The sequence below is a fragment of the Sinohyriopsis cumingii genome, chromosome 5 (assembly GCF_028554795.1).
Source record: "Sinohyriopsis cumingii isolate HCF-2022 chromosome 5, ASM2855479v2, whole genome shotgun sequence".
NCBI lineage: Eukaryota > Metazoa > Mollusca > Bivalvia > Unionida > Unionidae > Sinohyriopsis > Sinohyriopsis cumingii.
Window position 1 is genome coordinate 95257851 of NC_142965.1, and position 14659 is coordinate 95272509.

General features: G+C 38.5%; 1 protein-coding gene across 2 annotated transcripts in view; it reads right to left on the reverse strand.

Moving 5' to 3' along the window:
- LOC149799804 (uncharacterized) overlaps positions 1–14659 on the reverse strand; it is a 52933-nt gene that overhangs the window by 14586 nt on the left and 23688 nt on the right. For both annotated transcript variants that reach the window (XM_089959206.1, XM_089959207.1), the window contains 2 exons: positions 3122–3220; positions 2005–2046 (listed from right to left, as the gene is read on the reverse strand). In XM_089959206.1, the coding sequence (XP_089815332.1) occupies positions 2005–2046; positions 3122–3199 (120 nt within the window). In that variant the 5' untranslated portion in view covers positions 3200–3220. The remainder of the gene's footprint in view (positions 1–2004; positions 2047–3121; positions 3221–14659) is intronic.

Genomic DNA, 14659 nt, shown 5'->3' on the forward strand with positions numbered 1-14659 from the left:
GAGTGCTCTCCAAACTCACTTATGTCGACTGCAAGAACAAACTTAAAGACCTAATAATGTTCCCTACTTTAAATATTTTCAGCATGTTTTTTGTTAATTTCATGGTGTTTTTTGTGTAATAATATCATTATATATGTTGTTTCTTATGATATAAGTGTTGTGTAATGTTGTAAAGCGCTTAGAACTTCTGAGGTGCTATACAATGTCCTCATTATTATTATTATTATTATTATTATTATTATTATTATTATTGTTATCTCTATTCAGTATTGATTTCCTATTACTTACACCTCTTCTACCATAATTTCAATGGCAAATATGTCAAAAACAATATTTAATGTGTTGCAAACTTGTGTTGCATTCTACCTACATAGCTTCAAAATTGGTCCAGATCTTTTAATGAACAAGATATTATATTGGCGATACGTGAGACATTTGCAATTTAATTTATCTAAATGTGTCTATTACTTGAATGCAGTAATTTATATATAATTAGGTACACTACTAAGTTGTATTATTGTATATTATTATACATCTATAGTGGACCAATGTACGTTTACTATATAAATGAGTAAACATTGAATATGTTGATCATTAATTATGCTACGCCAGCGCAGCAAATGTTATCAACTTCGGAGTTAGACATTAAATGTGTTAGGAAATTTGATTAATCATTGAATTGACTGCCTTGTGCATTTTTATCAATAAATTGCTTGTCGGCATTAGTCACTTGTATTGTAGGACAGAATATACAAATTTATGGCACCCTTGATCAGTCGTCTTGTTTATAATTTGATGGACTTGGTATGTATAGTAGAATAAAATATGAAAGAATATGGCTTGCTTGGACAATCGAGTATTATTTAATTTGAGAGCTTGCATCGGACTTGGTATTAGTCAAAAGCTTAGTCCAAAACATGGGAGTTTATTGCAGACTTGGTCTGTAAAGTAGTATATAATTTGAGATCGATTGAAAGGTATCTGAGACATGAAACTGTGTGGCACATTATGTCCCTACAATATTCTCAAATATGAATTTGTATAACTTACTAGGTCTATACAATAGTACGTAGCTTTCAAGTTTCTGATACAGTTGGTACAGAGAATGGTAAATAATGTGAATTATGTTACGGACTTGATCGTTTGAGTAGCATATAACATCGTGGTTTATATTGCACTTAGTCTATAAAGTCATATATTACACAAGGATTTGTTGCACACTTGGTATATAAAGTCGTATAGTACAGGAAGTTTTGTTGCACACTTGGTATATAAAGAGAAATGAATGAGAGTTTACGGCACACTTTCTCAATAAAGTAGCATGGGACATGAGGGTTTACGACGTACATGTTCTATAGAGTAGCATGGACCATGAGCTTTGTTACGAGCATCATCACCATTGCATGATAACATGAGAGTTTGGTACTCACTGTGTCTAGAGATTATTATAGAACCGTTGGCCGTGTAAAGCACTTGGTCTATTTGGCGCATTTACTATTACTTAATCACTTCTTTTTATTATATGTTTCGTAATGGAATAATGAAATATATAAATGTAAGAACAATGTTATCGCCAGTGTCGATACCAATTGAATAGCCACAGTGGCGATGTCACTTTGGAGTCATTTTTTCCCCATTCAGGTGATTCTTCTGCCTTTAGGCATGTTATTCAAATTGGCATTTCCATATTTAGGCCTTTTATTTTATTCATTTTCATCATCATCATCATTATAATCACCGTCGTCATCTTCTTCTACTTTTTCATCATCTTCTTCTCTCTCTATCTGTCTCTGTCTCTTTCTCTCTCTCTCTCTCTCTCTCTCTCTCTCTCTCTCTCTCTCTGACACAGACAGACATGTATCCACATGAATATAATTTAAATCATATCAATAAAGTAATTTTTCTACTATACATCAATATATAATTATTATTATTATTATTATTATTGAGCTGTTTCAGTACAAACAGTCTTAGATTTAATCTCTCCTTGAGTTTGCTTCTTACCTTAAGACCTATGTCGTTAATGGCTGCATATCCCTCATTTATCTATATGGAATATAAGGAAAGATGGTTACGTATAAAGCATATCAGAATAGTAACACAAGGTTTCGACTGGACTACTAGAAGTAATTTATGATAGTGGACATTTGAGATCCTAGCAATATGCAATTTTCTGAGCTGCAATACCTAGTACAGGCTAAAAGTTAGAAATTACTCCTTAAATTAACATAATCTTGAATGCATGTGAAAGTAGTTTTATATTCTGCAGTTTTAAACTTTCCGGGATTATAGAAAATATATCAATAATGTGATAAGGAAATATATGGTAAGTAAAGACATTTGCTGAATAACTAAATACGTTGCGATAGCTCGCTAACTATTATGTCGAAACCACATGTTTAAAATTCCATATATTTTCCCCTTTGCCAGATAAACGATTTGTCACGAAAGGAGAAAGAATGCGTTATTTTTTTTTTTTTTTAAAAGTGACATTTAAGTTCTCTTAACTATGGTCGTATCAATATACAGCTTAGATGTTTTTTTTTTTTAATTAGATACAGTTTTAAAGACTATGCGATTAATTTAGAAGGGTAAAAACAGTATAAAGTGATGACTTAATTAAGATATGCATATCCTATTTGTTGTCACTGTAGTCGTAACATTATAGGACTATGCATAACGAACTTTAGGTACCTGTTTCAGCACAGCACGAAAACACGAAAACGAGACGAACTATATCAGACATTCTCGAGAACAAGCAATTAAGTTTTTTTATTAAAGCTAAGCATCCATTATACCTTTGGCAGTTTTTCACGAATTCGTCCGTTACCTCTTTACTGTCTTGTTGACTTTAGATTTAAAATATATATCTGGAACAATCACTCACAGCTTCAGATATTCTATTTTACGTTACCTTACCTTAGGCCTTCCATGCTCAGCGACTTAGTTATTGTATGAATTTAAGTCATATATATATATATATATATATATATATATATATATATATATATATATATATATATATATATATATATATATATATATATATATATTACAATTGTTACATACAGTTATCTCTTACAGTTTAAAACTTATATTTAGCTTATAAAAAGACACTTACATAGCTTTCCATTTTGGCTGCTGAATCGCCAGAACCGTTGAATGTGTTTTCTGTTGGGTAGGAACTAGTAGACGACATTGTAGATGCGTTCAGTTCAAGCTGTATAAAAATAAACAAAATGCAATACAAGAATGCTCTGTTTCTTATGTGCTCATACGCATACAATAATTCATGTACATAAAGATATGGATGCATATAAGCATATAAAACACACACACACACACACACACACACACAGACACACACACACACACACACACACACATATATATATATATATATATATATATATATATATATATATATATATATATATATATATATGTGTGTGTGTGTCTCTGTGTGGGTGTAGTATGTACTTTGTATCAACGATATACCACGAGATGCATAAATTTTGTTTTAAAAGGAAACGAGACCTAAAATAGTTAAACGAGTGGTATATCACTGATACAGCGAACATACTATATTTTAATTATATCATATACGAATACATTTATTTGACCTTTGAACGGAGTTAGTTGTCGAGATTCATCTTTGAAATGACTGAATGATGGAAACCACATTCCTGCTGAGTGTGTCCGCTAAAAATGTAGTTCTGTCCTTTTGTGCCTGTTCGCCATCGCTTTTTATATTGATAAGTTGATTGATTTTGTTTTTTAGTTTCTTTATTATTCACATTGATTAAATCAATATAAGTTGCACTTATTATTTATACATGAACGATGGTTTTAGTGAAAAATGTAGAGCACTAATAACACACTAGTAGTGAATTTCGGTTGTTTAGCGACAATGGGAAAATACATTAGAGACCCCCCATGGGCACGTTTGGGGGCAACAATTTTTGGCACATTCTGGGGACGTTGAGCGACAATGGGAATTTAACATGGGGAATATTGGGCCTGTATGGCGACAAAGGAAAGATTGCTTGTTGTATAGGGACAATAGGAATTGAACAGGTGAAGTTAAGTCACGGTACTGGATATTGTAACAACGTAGCAAGGGTCTGACCTGAATACGCGCTACTCTAGGTCGAGACAAATACAGCAGATATATAGACATAGACATATACAACACACATATATAGATTGATGAACATCAATCTATCGCACCAAAACTACAAAATCGACTTAAAATAGTTTAGGTAAAGAGAGTAAATATCTTTTCGAGACAGTGGAGTGGTCATGAAAAGGGCCTTTGGGTTTCTTCTTTCTTCCTCCACCAGCATCTAAAATTTTGCATCACATTTTTGGTCTTCTTCTCACTCTACTCTTCCACCTGTTTCTCCTTCCCCTCCTCCTCTTTCTTCCTCTTCTCATTCTCATTATCCTCTTCCTTTTCTATATATTTATTCCATTCCCTCATTTACTTTCTGTCCTCTTCATTATCCTTTTCCGTTTTTCTTTTTCATCATCTTCCTTAACATTTCCTTTGACCTTTCTTACATTGTTTGTATCCATTTTGACTCGATGGAGACTGTAATAAAAATCGTCATCTAGTTTGACTAGCATCTCCTCGATCAGTCCCAAATTATCGAGAACGTTTTGCAGCTTCTTCATCTTGTCGAAGTGATTACTTGCCATATGGGTGTTTTCAAGGCTGAATGGCGCGAATGACAAACACTCGACTTTATTTGTTTCAAGCACGGACGTGAAGGACAACATTCATTACACTAACTTCACATATTATCTATAATCCACACAAACGTACGCGAACTCATACACTCACTCCTTTGCTGATATATATATATATATATATATATATATATATATATATATATATATATATATATATATATATATATATATATATATATATATATATATATATATCAGCAAAGGGGTGAGTGTTTGTAATCACACTACCCCACATTCAGACAAGCTGACAACTTAAATAATCTCTTTTCTAGAGATTTGGTTTCCCCTGAAAAGGGCTGTTTTTGAACTTCAGATGCACCTCTTAACGTGTGCACTTTTCCAGGTTTGACCCCTCACACGCAACTCTAGTCCTGTTCCAAGTTCAGCCTTGCCCTTGGGAGCGCACTGTTTGATTGGCTTCAGCATCTCAATCTTCAGTTTGTGCGATTTTGAAGACTTCTTCTAGCCTCCTTCTCTTATTCCACAAACGTGGATACCTTGGTCTATTTACCTCATGCTAACGCAACTCCGCCTCCCAGGTTTCCGTCTGGAGGAACACGTGTCTCTGTACTGGTGGTAGTGGTTGTGGATGAGGTAGTGGCTGTGTTGGTGTAGTAGTGGTGTTACCAGAGGCTTAACCTCTCACACTGACCTAATCATCAGGTGAGGCAAGATCCTTTATTCCTTCTTTATCTTCTTTCTCTTCACCTCTTCCTCAATCCTGGCTTCTTCCTGTATTGTCTACATCGCCAGTTCATCCAGGATCCGCCTGGCATACTCCAGGTGCATCTGAAGGTCTAACAATTTTGCTATTCTGTTCATGTTAACGAGTGAATGCTGGGTAGCCTAAATGACGAACGCTTTCAATTTATAGGTCGTAAGCGCGGACGTGATGGAAAATATCCCCTGATACCAAAACTCCACAAGTTTCAGCATTCGAACCATTCAGCCAGGGGATGTCGCAGGAATAACACTGGAGCGCGTGTCACTATATCGACAAGGGAGGAGACGGGAGCTGTAAAAGCTTGATGCACATGGGCCATGACGAACTATCAAAACAGAAGAAAAGGTAGCATGGCCATATGCATGTGTAAGACACCCACGGAGAACTAGCTACCTATCCGTCGAGTCTGAATACTAAAGCTTGGATTGTAATTAGTGACTGGCTACACCATTAATCCAGTATCAACGCTGAGGCCGGAAAGCTATCATGTCTGGGGAAAGGAAATGGCGGACTTCATCTGGAGGAGGTGCACCCACGTTGTTGCCTTCGGATGAGAAACATGCCAACCCCAGCACCAGTGTAGACCACAATCAAGACATGCCTGGACGTTCCTGAACTCGACACGAATATGTCGAGTAATTACCATATTGCCTGTTTGAATGCATGCGGTTCTCGCAATGACTTGAGAACCACTTTTGATATCTTTATTTCATTAATCTGATTTGATCCTTTGGTTACCACCATCGAAATTATCCATATTACTTATGCGTGATATTAAATATTTATCTAGTCATTTTGACTTAACTGATTGTTACTATTTTAGAAAATGGGAAGTACACTTTGTACACAAATATCTAATTTCATTAGCGAATCATCAAGAAATGTATTGACGTATTTGATTTGATTAATTTGATGTGATTAATTGCACAGGTGGCTTTCATATTTTTTTTGTCCATTAAAATAACTGGATTTGATTAAGTACGGGCTGGCGTGTTAGGGCTTTGTGCATTTGCACCCTCTGCGGGTCCCTTATCTTGTCTCTCCCGAACATCCGTACCATGAAGAAGTGGAACAATTTCCACCCCTCAAAACTCAGTTGTCCTGATGAGACGTGATAGCCCGATCAATCGCAAAGGGCGTCTCATTCTGCTTTGGTAGACACCTGCTTTGAGTATTCCGCTTATTGGAGTTTCACACTCTCTCAGAGTCAATATCTCCTTTGGTGACCTTGCTCTCCTCTTCTCCGGTGCATAAATTCTTCTTCTGTCGGTAGTAAGTCATGCATGTTTGGGTCTGCTATATCGGATCGGGTTGTTTCCTTTGAAGGGCCTAGGGTTTTGCTGGAGTGTATGACTTCTTTTGCATTTTGATGGTTCGGGCTCTTTGAGTTTGTTAGTCAATTTTTGTTCTTGCCTTGTGGTAATAGTTGGGTTTGAGCCAATGTTCCCGGTTGGATTGTTTTACTTTTGTTGCTGGTGGTAGTAGGATTTTGGGCATCTGGAGTGAAATCAAAAGCCCACAAAACTCAGCCTCTTGCATAATCCTCGTATGAAATACCGTGACTGGTGTTAGTCCTAACTTTCCGGTGGCTTCGTACAGGGACAAATACGATCTCAAGTAATTCCTCTTGGCACTAAAGTCAGGTTCAAAGGGGCTGGTACACAAAGATTCGCCAAAGTGATGAAAGTTGAAAGGATTTGCATTGTGTGCTCTGTTGAAGGCCCAGTTCTAGACAATGCCAATGATTAAACATTTGGGCAATTGTCCCTGGAACAGATGATCTTCAATCATGGATCTCTGACACTTGGGAATAGTGAAGGTTTCCACTTCCACTCGTCGTATTTGATACTTGGCCTAAAAGTGTGACTGATGTTATTTCAGACTTTAGGTAACACTTCCACGCGTCGGACGTAGTCTGGCTTCCTCGATTTCGGTTTTGTAAACGGGACCATCAGCCATCAAATGGAAAGCGATACTGCTTCGATCCAGTCTCAGGCGGACATCAATACCGTTCAGCAAATACTTCACTTGCAACCCCATGTCCAAACGCAAACGATCCATTAGTTATAAGCTTTTGTCGTTTATGATTTGTTTTCGTCGCTCTTCAAATCCATCATTGTCGTAGAATATTTTGTCGAACTCGCACGGGTCGTTATGTTTCTATAGCACTCATGCATCCACATGAGTGTCCTTAGCGTCTGTTCCGTACGTCAAGAGGTTTTCCAGGTAGGCACGGTAAGGGTAAGTATCCATACTTATATTAACCAGTTAGGTATTCAATTACAAATCCACTTCGCTGAATAAAGAATGCATCAAATTATTTACGGGAGCTACTTCATCCGTGGCCTCTATTTTACCTCCATCATTATCTACAACTTTGACTTTCAAGTACAAGTAACTGCTATTCAGATCGATGTAATCTTTGAATGTCCTTTGATTTCAAACTCAGTGGGAACTGAATCCGTCAGAGGAGACGGGATGAAATTATACCATTGTGATTATTGCATCGTCATCATAGTGGTTGGCATGGCAAATAGCTCAAGTTTCCGACATGGAACACGAGGATAATTTTCGATGCATCACTTTCTTTCTTTCTTCTTTGTCCCTGAATATTTTTAATAATCAAAAATGTTTAAATCTCGAATGATAATTCTTTTCTCGGTCGCCTTTTTAGATCTATGGGTGTGAGGTCCTCTGGACTGGTGCGTTCGTCGTCTCTTTCTACCATGTCCTTCGTGTAGCGTCAGGAAAACAGGAATGCCTGACTCGGCAGCGTCCAGGGGCACTTATAAGAGTTTCTCCTTGGCCCAAAATGTCTTTGTCCGTTTGAAGCAAGAGATTTTGTCTGCTCTCAATAGAGCTTCTTTAGGACTTTGTTTGTCGATGATGACATTTTAGAGAAATTCGTTGCCTTGTGTCAACACGACATCTTTCAAGGCGTGCAATCCTCGTGCCACCATTGGTTTCAAAACGGGACCAAAGAACGAAACGTCGACTTCAGCATATCTGCTAAACCATGTCCTTGCTGTGGAGCGACTCGCCGGTATAAGGGATACATGACTTACAAGTTATTAGATAATCGTTTTCTGAAATGGAGTTTCACCGTGATTTTCCCTTCGATGAATGCAATATTTTGTTCCAGATCTCCTTTTATAGCAATGTTGACAGTGTCAAAATACGACTTAGCGACGGGCAAATAGTGAGGATGTACAAATTGCGATGAACATGATATGTGTTTCCGCCTTCCTCTTCAGCGTTCGCGCAAGAATCTACTTTAAAAGGAATGACCCACAGTAATGGTACGGAAGTGTGTCCTACCACGTTGTACTTCACCACATCGGAGTTCACAAAGATCAAACTTAGTCATTGGTTCAGTTCTACCGGGAATCGAAAATACTTTGCAAAAGTCTGGTTTTCGTAAACCATTGCTAATTTGCATTTTTGTCTCTACTTTATTCTTCATCTCGATGTCCCAACCCAAAATATCAAATTATTCACGACACAATTAAATACTTATCGTTTTCTCATCCAGAAATTTCATCAGTAGGCGACGAACCAATTAATGGTACTCGATAGTGACACTTTTTCTGAATATGTCCATATATTTCCAAAACGCTACCTTGAATCTGGTAGCAAATGCATCCACCAAATCCTGACCACTAAATAACCAGGACGAATGAAAAAGTCATAGACGTGACGTGAAAGATCATGGCTCTTAAAAGGATGTGTAGGTTTGTTTTTACCAGCACCAAGTGTTGTTGGGAAAGACCTCAATGGAACTGTCACTGGGTAACATTAAATGAAAGTCATAGTTGTTATTCATAATTCAATCGTTCTGCTGTCCCAGGGGTCACTGGAAGTGAGAGAAGTGCCCAAATGGGGATTGTTGTTCGAGTGGTAACCATTGAAAGGGTGGCTGATGTTAGACGCAAAACCCCCATTGTTCCCGTTGAGGAGTATTTCAGGGAATGAATCTGAAGAACGTAACAGATGAAACGGCTCATTAAAATGGTCAACAATTGTTTGTCTACTTGTTGCAAACTCAAATAGGCAATGTCAGCACCGATGACACAATACGCCACTAAGATTTGGCAGAAAAAGTCGCTTTACGTGTTAGGCACACGTTCTCCACACCACACGCACAAGGGTTACATTTGTAGATCTTGCAGAGACGACCTCGGTGAAGGTGTGGACACTGCAGTGGTAGCGGTTGAGGCTGCGTTGAAGGGCACGATGGTCACTTGTTTTTATAGTAGATGACATGCGAAGCATCGATCCAAGAATCAAAACTGGAATAATATCCTTTCCAACGCACTTTGACTTCGTTGACACTGCGTTTTCCATTTTTACGAGTTGTTCGTTAAGAATGCTTTTTTGGTCACGCGTTGTAACTCGGGCAAGTAAAAAATTCCTTTTAACACTTCCCCGTTCATGTCTTACAATTTATAGACGGAAGGATGACGGCCGGGCACTCGTCCATCGACAAGAAACAATTCAGCCGTCCAGTCGGATAAGTAACTTTTGTCGAAAGTGCGTTTTGTTTTTTCAATGCACACTCAATCTGTAGCTACCAACACTCCACCTTTCTTTGGGATGTACCAAACAGGTGCTCGAAAACAGCCACTTCGTTGTCGGGAGTCACTTCTTGGGGGGGGGGGGTACATCCGATGATCCGATGGTACAATTGGTAGTAAGCTTAAACCAGGTGCGGGAAGACGTCGAGAGAGTGTTGATGCGTAACATATTTCCACATACGTTCTTTCAAAGTGAGTTGCAAACGTTCCACGATGATGGGTTTGGTTTCGGGATTATCGGTGGTGAAAACATGAATGTCATGTTTCTTCAATTCTTTTTGGAAAGCTTGGTTCATACATTCGGTGCCTTTGTCGGTTTGCCATCGAAGAGGGGGTGACGACCACTTTGTTTCAACACCAGTTTGAAGTCAATGCCACGGACAAGGCAAATTTAGTTGACACAAAACAAACATCTGTAGCCACGATTGTAGCTGGCCAAATTAGAGATATTGGCTAAATCGGCTTGCCATTGATGACCGATGCTCTTCACTCGTGTGTGACTTCTGGAAATTTTCGTCGAATGGTTCTGTGTAAATTGTACGTGTCTTGTTCTTGTAACCATCGTTGCACTTTAGTTAAACGGACAATTTTCAGTCATGTTCTTGCAGCATGATACAATTTCTGAAATTCTCCATAACTAGCAGGATGGGATGGATCGTAGTAAATGCTGACTAACACGTTCGCTATTTTGTAATAAGTCACCCACTCTTCGATGATGATATATTAGGTGGGGCGAGATGGTGGTTTGGAAACGGCTTTTTACGTGTTCGACGTGCTTTGGGAGTAGAAGTTATGGATAGTGGTGGCGGTAAGGGTGGTAATATGATGGGTTTGGTCTTCTTTTATTTTTCACTTCTGGTTTCCCTTCTTTCGTTTTCACTTCTGTCGACGGAGGAGTGGACATCATCTTTTTAACCCAAACGTTGAGTTTTTCTCGTTGAGGAGTGGATCGATGGGTCAAGAAGGACTCTGCAATCTAACAAGAGATGGGAGCTGTTTGCAGTGTTTGAAAAACTTCACGCACCTCTTCTTCCTCTGCCATCCTTAGGGCTGCGTTTGGTGGACTTTTCATCAGGTCTCAGAATCGTTCAAAGTTGATAAAGCTATTTCTTCTAAAGCTTTCTCGTGAAAACGTTGCAATCGTTGCAACAGTTGACCTACCTTAGCGATTTTTCGTTTCTTACAAATCGCTGCGATCCACCAACGATTGCTGTTTGTTTTGTAACTGGGACATCTGGGTCAAATGAGGATTGGAAGTTAAATGCGGGGTCTGTTGTTCTTGCCAACGATGGAATTCCATCCATTGTTTGTAAGGCACTAAAGTCAATTTTCGTTTTTCCATCAGTTTCCAAATATCACGTCTGAGATCTTGTGGCCAAAGAGGTCCGTTTTATCTTGTTGGTTCCTTTTTATCTTGCTCCCACGAGTCCTCACACCATTGTTCCCAATGCATCTTTCAGAAAGGGTTCTAACAACATGGCGAAATTCCTCCTAGTTGAAGCAATATAATTTTCTTTTAACGAATGGGTATTTTCTTCTGGATAATTTGGCGAAGAACGTGTCGATGCTTGGGTAAGCATTCTTTCTGATGCCTTTCAAGACGTTCAGACAAAATTCACACACGTTATCGACGAGGTCTCTGTAGGCAGTTTAAATGATTTGTTTTCGCATGGGTGTATGTGCTTTAGACAGGAAGAACAACACGTCCCAACGTTTGGCTAAACTTGGAAGAATTCTTTTCCTTTTCTTTTTTTAGGGGTAGAAGAGGAATGGCTTCTCGGGGTGACACCTTTATTTCTTTGTTTGTTCCGGGGCACACCCAAATAAGACACTGACGTCGATGACTTGGCAATTACCCTATTATCTTTTTTGTGTGACTATGTCATCGTCAAAAATCTTGAAACTTTTTCCCAAACCGTTATACAATCCTCATCTTTTGTCGCTCCTTTTTTTCTTTGGACGATTGCCTCTTTTCAGGGGTGACGTCGATGCTTGGCTAAGTATTTGTTTTCGGATAACGAGACTGTCCTTATCTTTTCCGTTATCCTTTTTGGACAGATGAACGACGATGATGATGTGTGCACTTCTTTGAGGGGATATATTTGAACGTCCAGGGACACAAAAACACTGATCTACATCCTTTATCGCAGGTCTGTTTATACTGGAATGCGTCGCCTCTGATAGTCTTCACGTCGTATCAACTTGACGACAGGCATGACGCGTCGTGGAGGGGTTTGCAAATCACTAGATAAAGACAGTTCTTGCTTGGATAAATCCAGTATAGTCTATAACATGCCCGACCTCTCTTGGACTTTAATTTTGGAGGCAGGTATCTTATGAGCACCTGTCATTGCAGCTAAAGAGGCGGAGGGTATCACCGCTAGAGCTGAAGTTCTTGGAGACGCGGGTTTCCATTGTGTCCTCAGATGAGGAAGAACATATGTCAAACTGGGTTTGGTAGGCATCACCAACAACGGAGACGTGTGAGAACCTGGGGCTACTGGAAACACGGTCACCGTCGCTGAAGTTCGTAGTGTGCGAATGTAAGGTTGCGTCCTAGCCGAAGTGCCTTTCTTTGCGGGTAGAAACTATTTTCTATGGGCTTTTCTTTTTCTGGGGACTATTCCTTTCCAGGGGTTGCGACCTGATCTCAGCACTGTTACTCTTTTTCTTTTTCTGGGTTTGTTTGACATTTTTGGGTGTGGCTTTTTTCTTGCGAAGGACTTTGGGGATCTTGGATCCAATTTTAAGAGGGAGCGAATGAAGACACTTCCTAGAGAACCGCTACCTCCAGGTTTCAAAATGACTTGATTTTAGTTTGAGTGTCGATGCATGGATCGCCTTGACCTTCTTGCAAGAGACTGTACGCCGATTGCCACTCTTTGTAATACCACTTGATCCGTTGTGTTGGATGATTGAACAAATGATGGTTATTCTCGATCAAATGTTTGACAATTGTTTGACAAATTTGATTTTGTCTGAACAGATGAGTCCGGCAATTAATATGTTGAAGGGACTGCGATGATTCTAGTTACTATTTTAACTGGACGCTTGAATTTAGAATCACAACTCTTGGGTATAATTGGCCACATCAATCCTATACCTATTAAAATGTTAAGGGACACTGGAGCTTCTCATAGTCTTTTATTGTCGGGTACTTTGTCTTTATCTGAGAAGTCTTCTTTTAATGAGAGTGTTCTTATTCAGGGAGTAGAGTGCGGCTTTGTTAATGCTCCTCTCCACTGTGCACATTTGTCATCAGACGTAATCTCAGGATCTGTGGCAGTCGGCATAGTGTATGTTTTGCCCGTTGAGGGCAATCATTTATTACTTAGCAACGACCTAGCTGGAAACAACGTTGTGGTTAATCCACTTGCAACTGACAAGCTTGTTTGGATCCGAAAGTTGATCCAATTGAAAATGAATTCCCTGATTTATTTCCAGCTTGTACAGTTACAAGAGATATGGCAAAGAAAACTCTTGAAAATTATGTTGATAAAGAAAGTATTCCTCTAGCTGACTTATGCATTGGTCAGGCATTTGATGAGGTCACTTTCTTTCCTTGCTTGTCAATCAGAATGTCTTGATCACAGTGATCTTTTAACTATTCATTCTAATCAGGGTGAAAAACGATAATCACTTGTTGTCGAAAAGAAAAAAGATCCTGAGATCTGTTGGTTTCAAAGGGCCATTAGTGTGACTGAAGCCACTGAAGCGCCTGTCTGTTATTTCATTTAAAATGGAATTCTTATGAGACAATGGAGTTTTCCCGAGGTACCTGCTAATGACGATATTCAGTGTACTATAACACTGTATTTCCAAAACATTACCAATAGGAGATACTTAACTTGGCCCATGAAACTCCTTTGGCTGATCATTTAGGGATTAATAAGATTTATCACAACATCTTAACTTACTTTCGTTTGGCCTAAAATCAAAATGAATGCCTGTAAATACTCTAGATCTTGTCATACATGTCAAATGAAAGCGAAACCCAATCAGAAAGTACGTAAGGCTTGTCTACAACCTATTCCTGCCTTTGATATACCATGTAGTAGACCTTTGGTAGATTGTGTTGGTCCCTTACCTAAGACCAAGTTATGTAATCAATACATGTTGACCATTATGTGTGCGTCAACAAGGTTTCCAGAGGCAATTCTTTTGAGGAATATTAAATCTAAAACAATAGTAAAAGCGTTGATAAAGCATTTTTTAAAGCTCCATTTGGCCTTGCCAAATCTATCCAGTCTGATCGAGGGGCAAATGGTATGTCAAGAACTCTCCAAGTAATTATGCTTGAATTTGGCATTCAGCAATTCAAGTCAAAAGTGAAATTACTATTTTATAGAACTACAGTAGAGAGAACGTTTGAGTCTGATGACAAAGTTTTTTCTCTCTTGCCCATTCATCAAAATTTTCTTCAGTTTAGATATTGTGGCTTTACAAAGTTAAGAAGAAAATGAATGAGTTAAATTATAATATTAGGGCTCCTGGGATCTAAATAAATTATAGGAGTACCAGTCTAATGAAAGCCATAATAAACACGCAATTAATTTAGTTTTACCCGACCCACTCAGTGAAGATTTAAGTGTAAGAATATCATCGG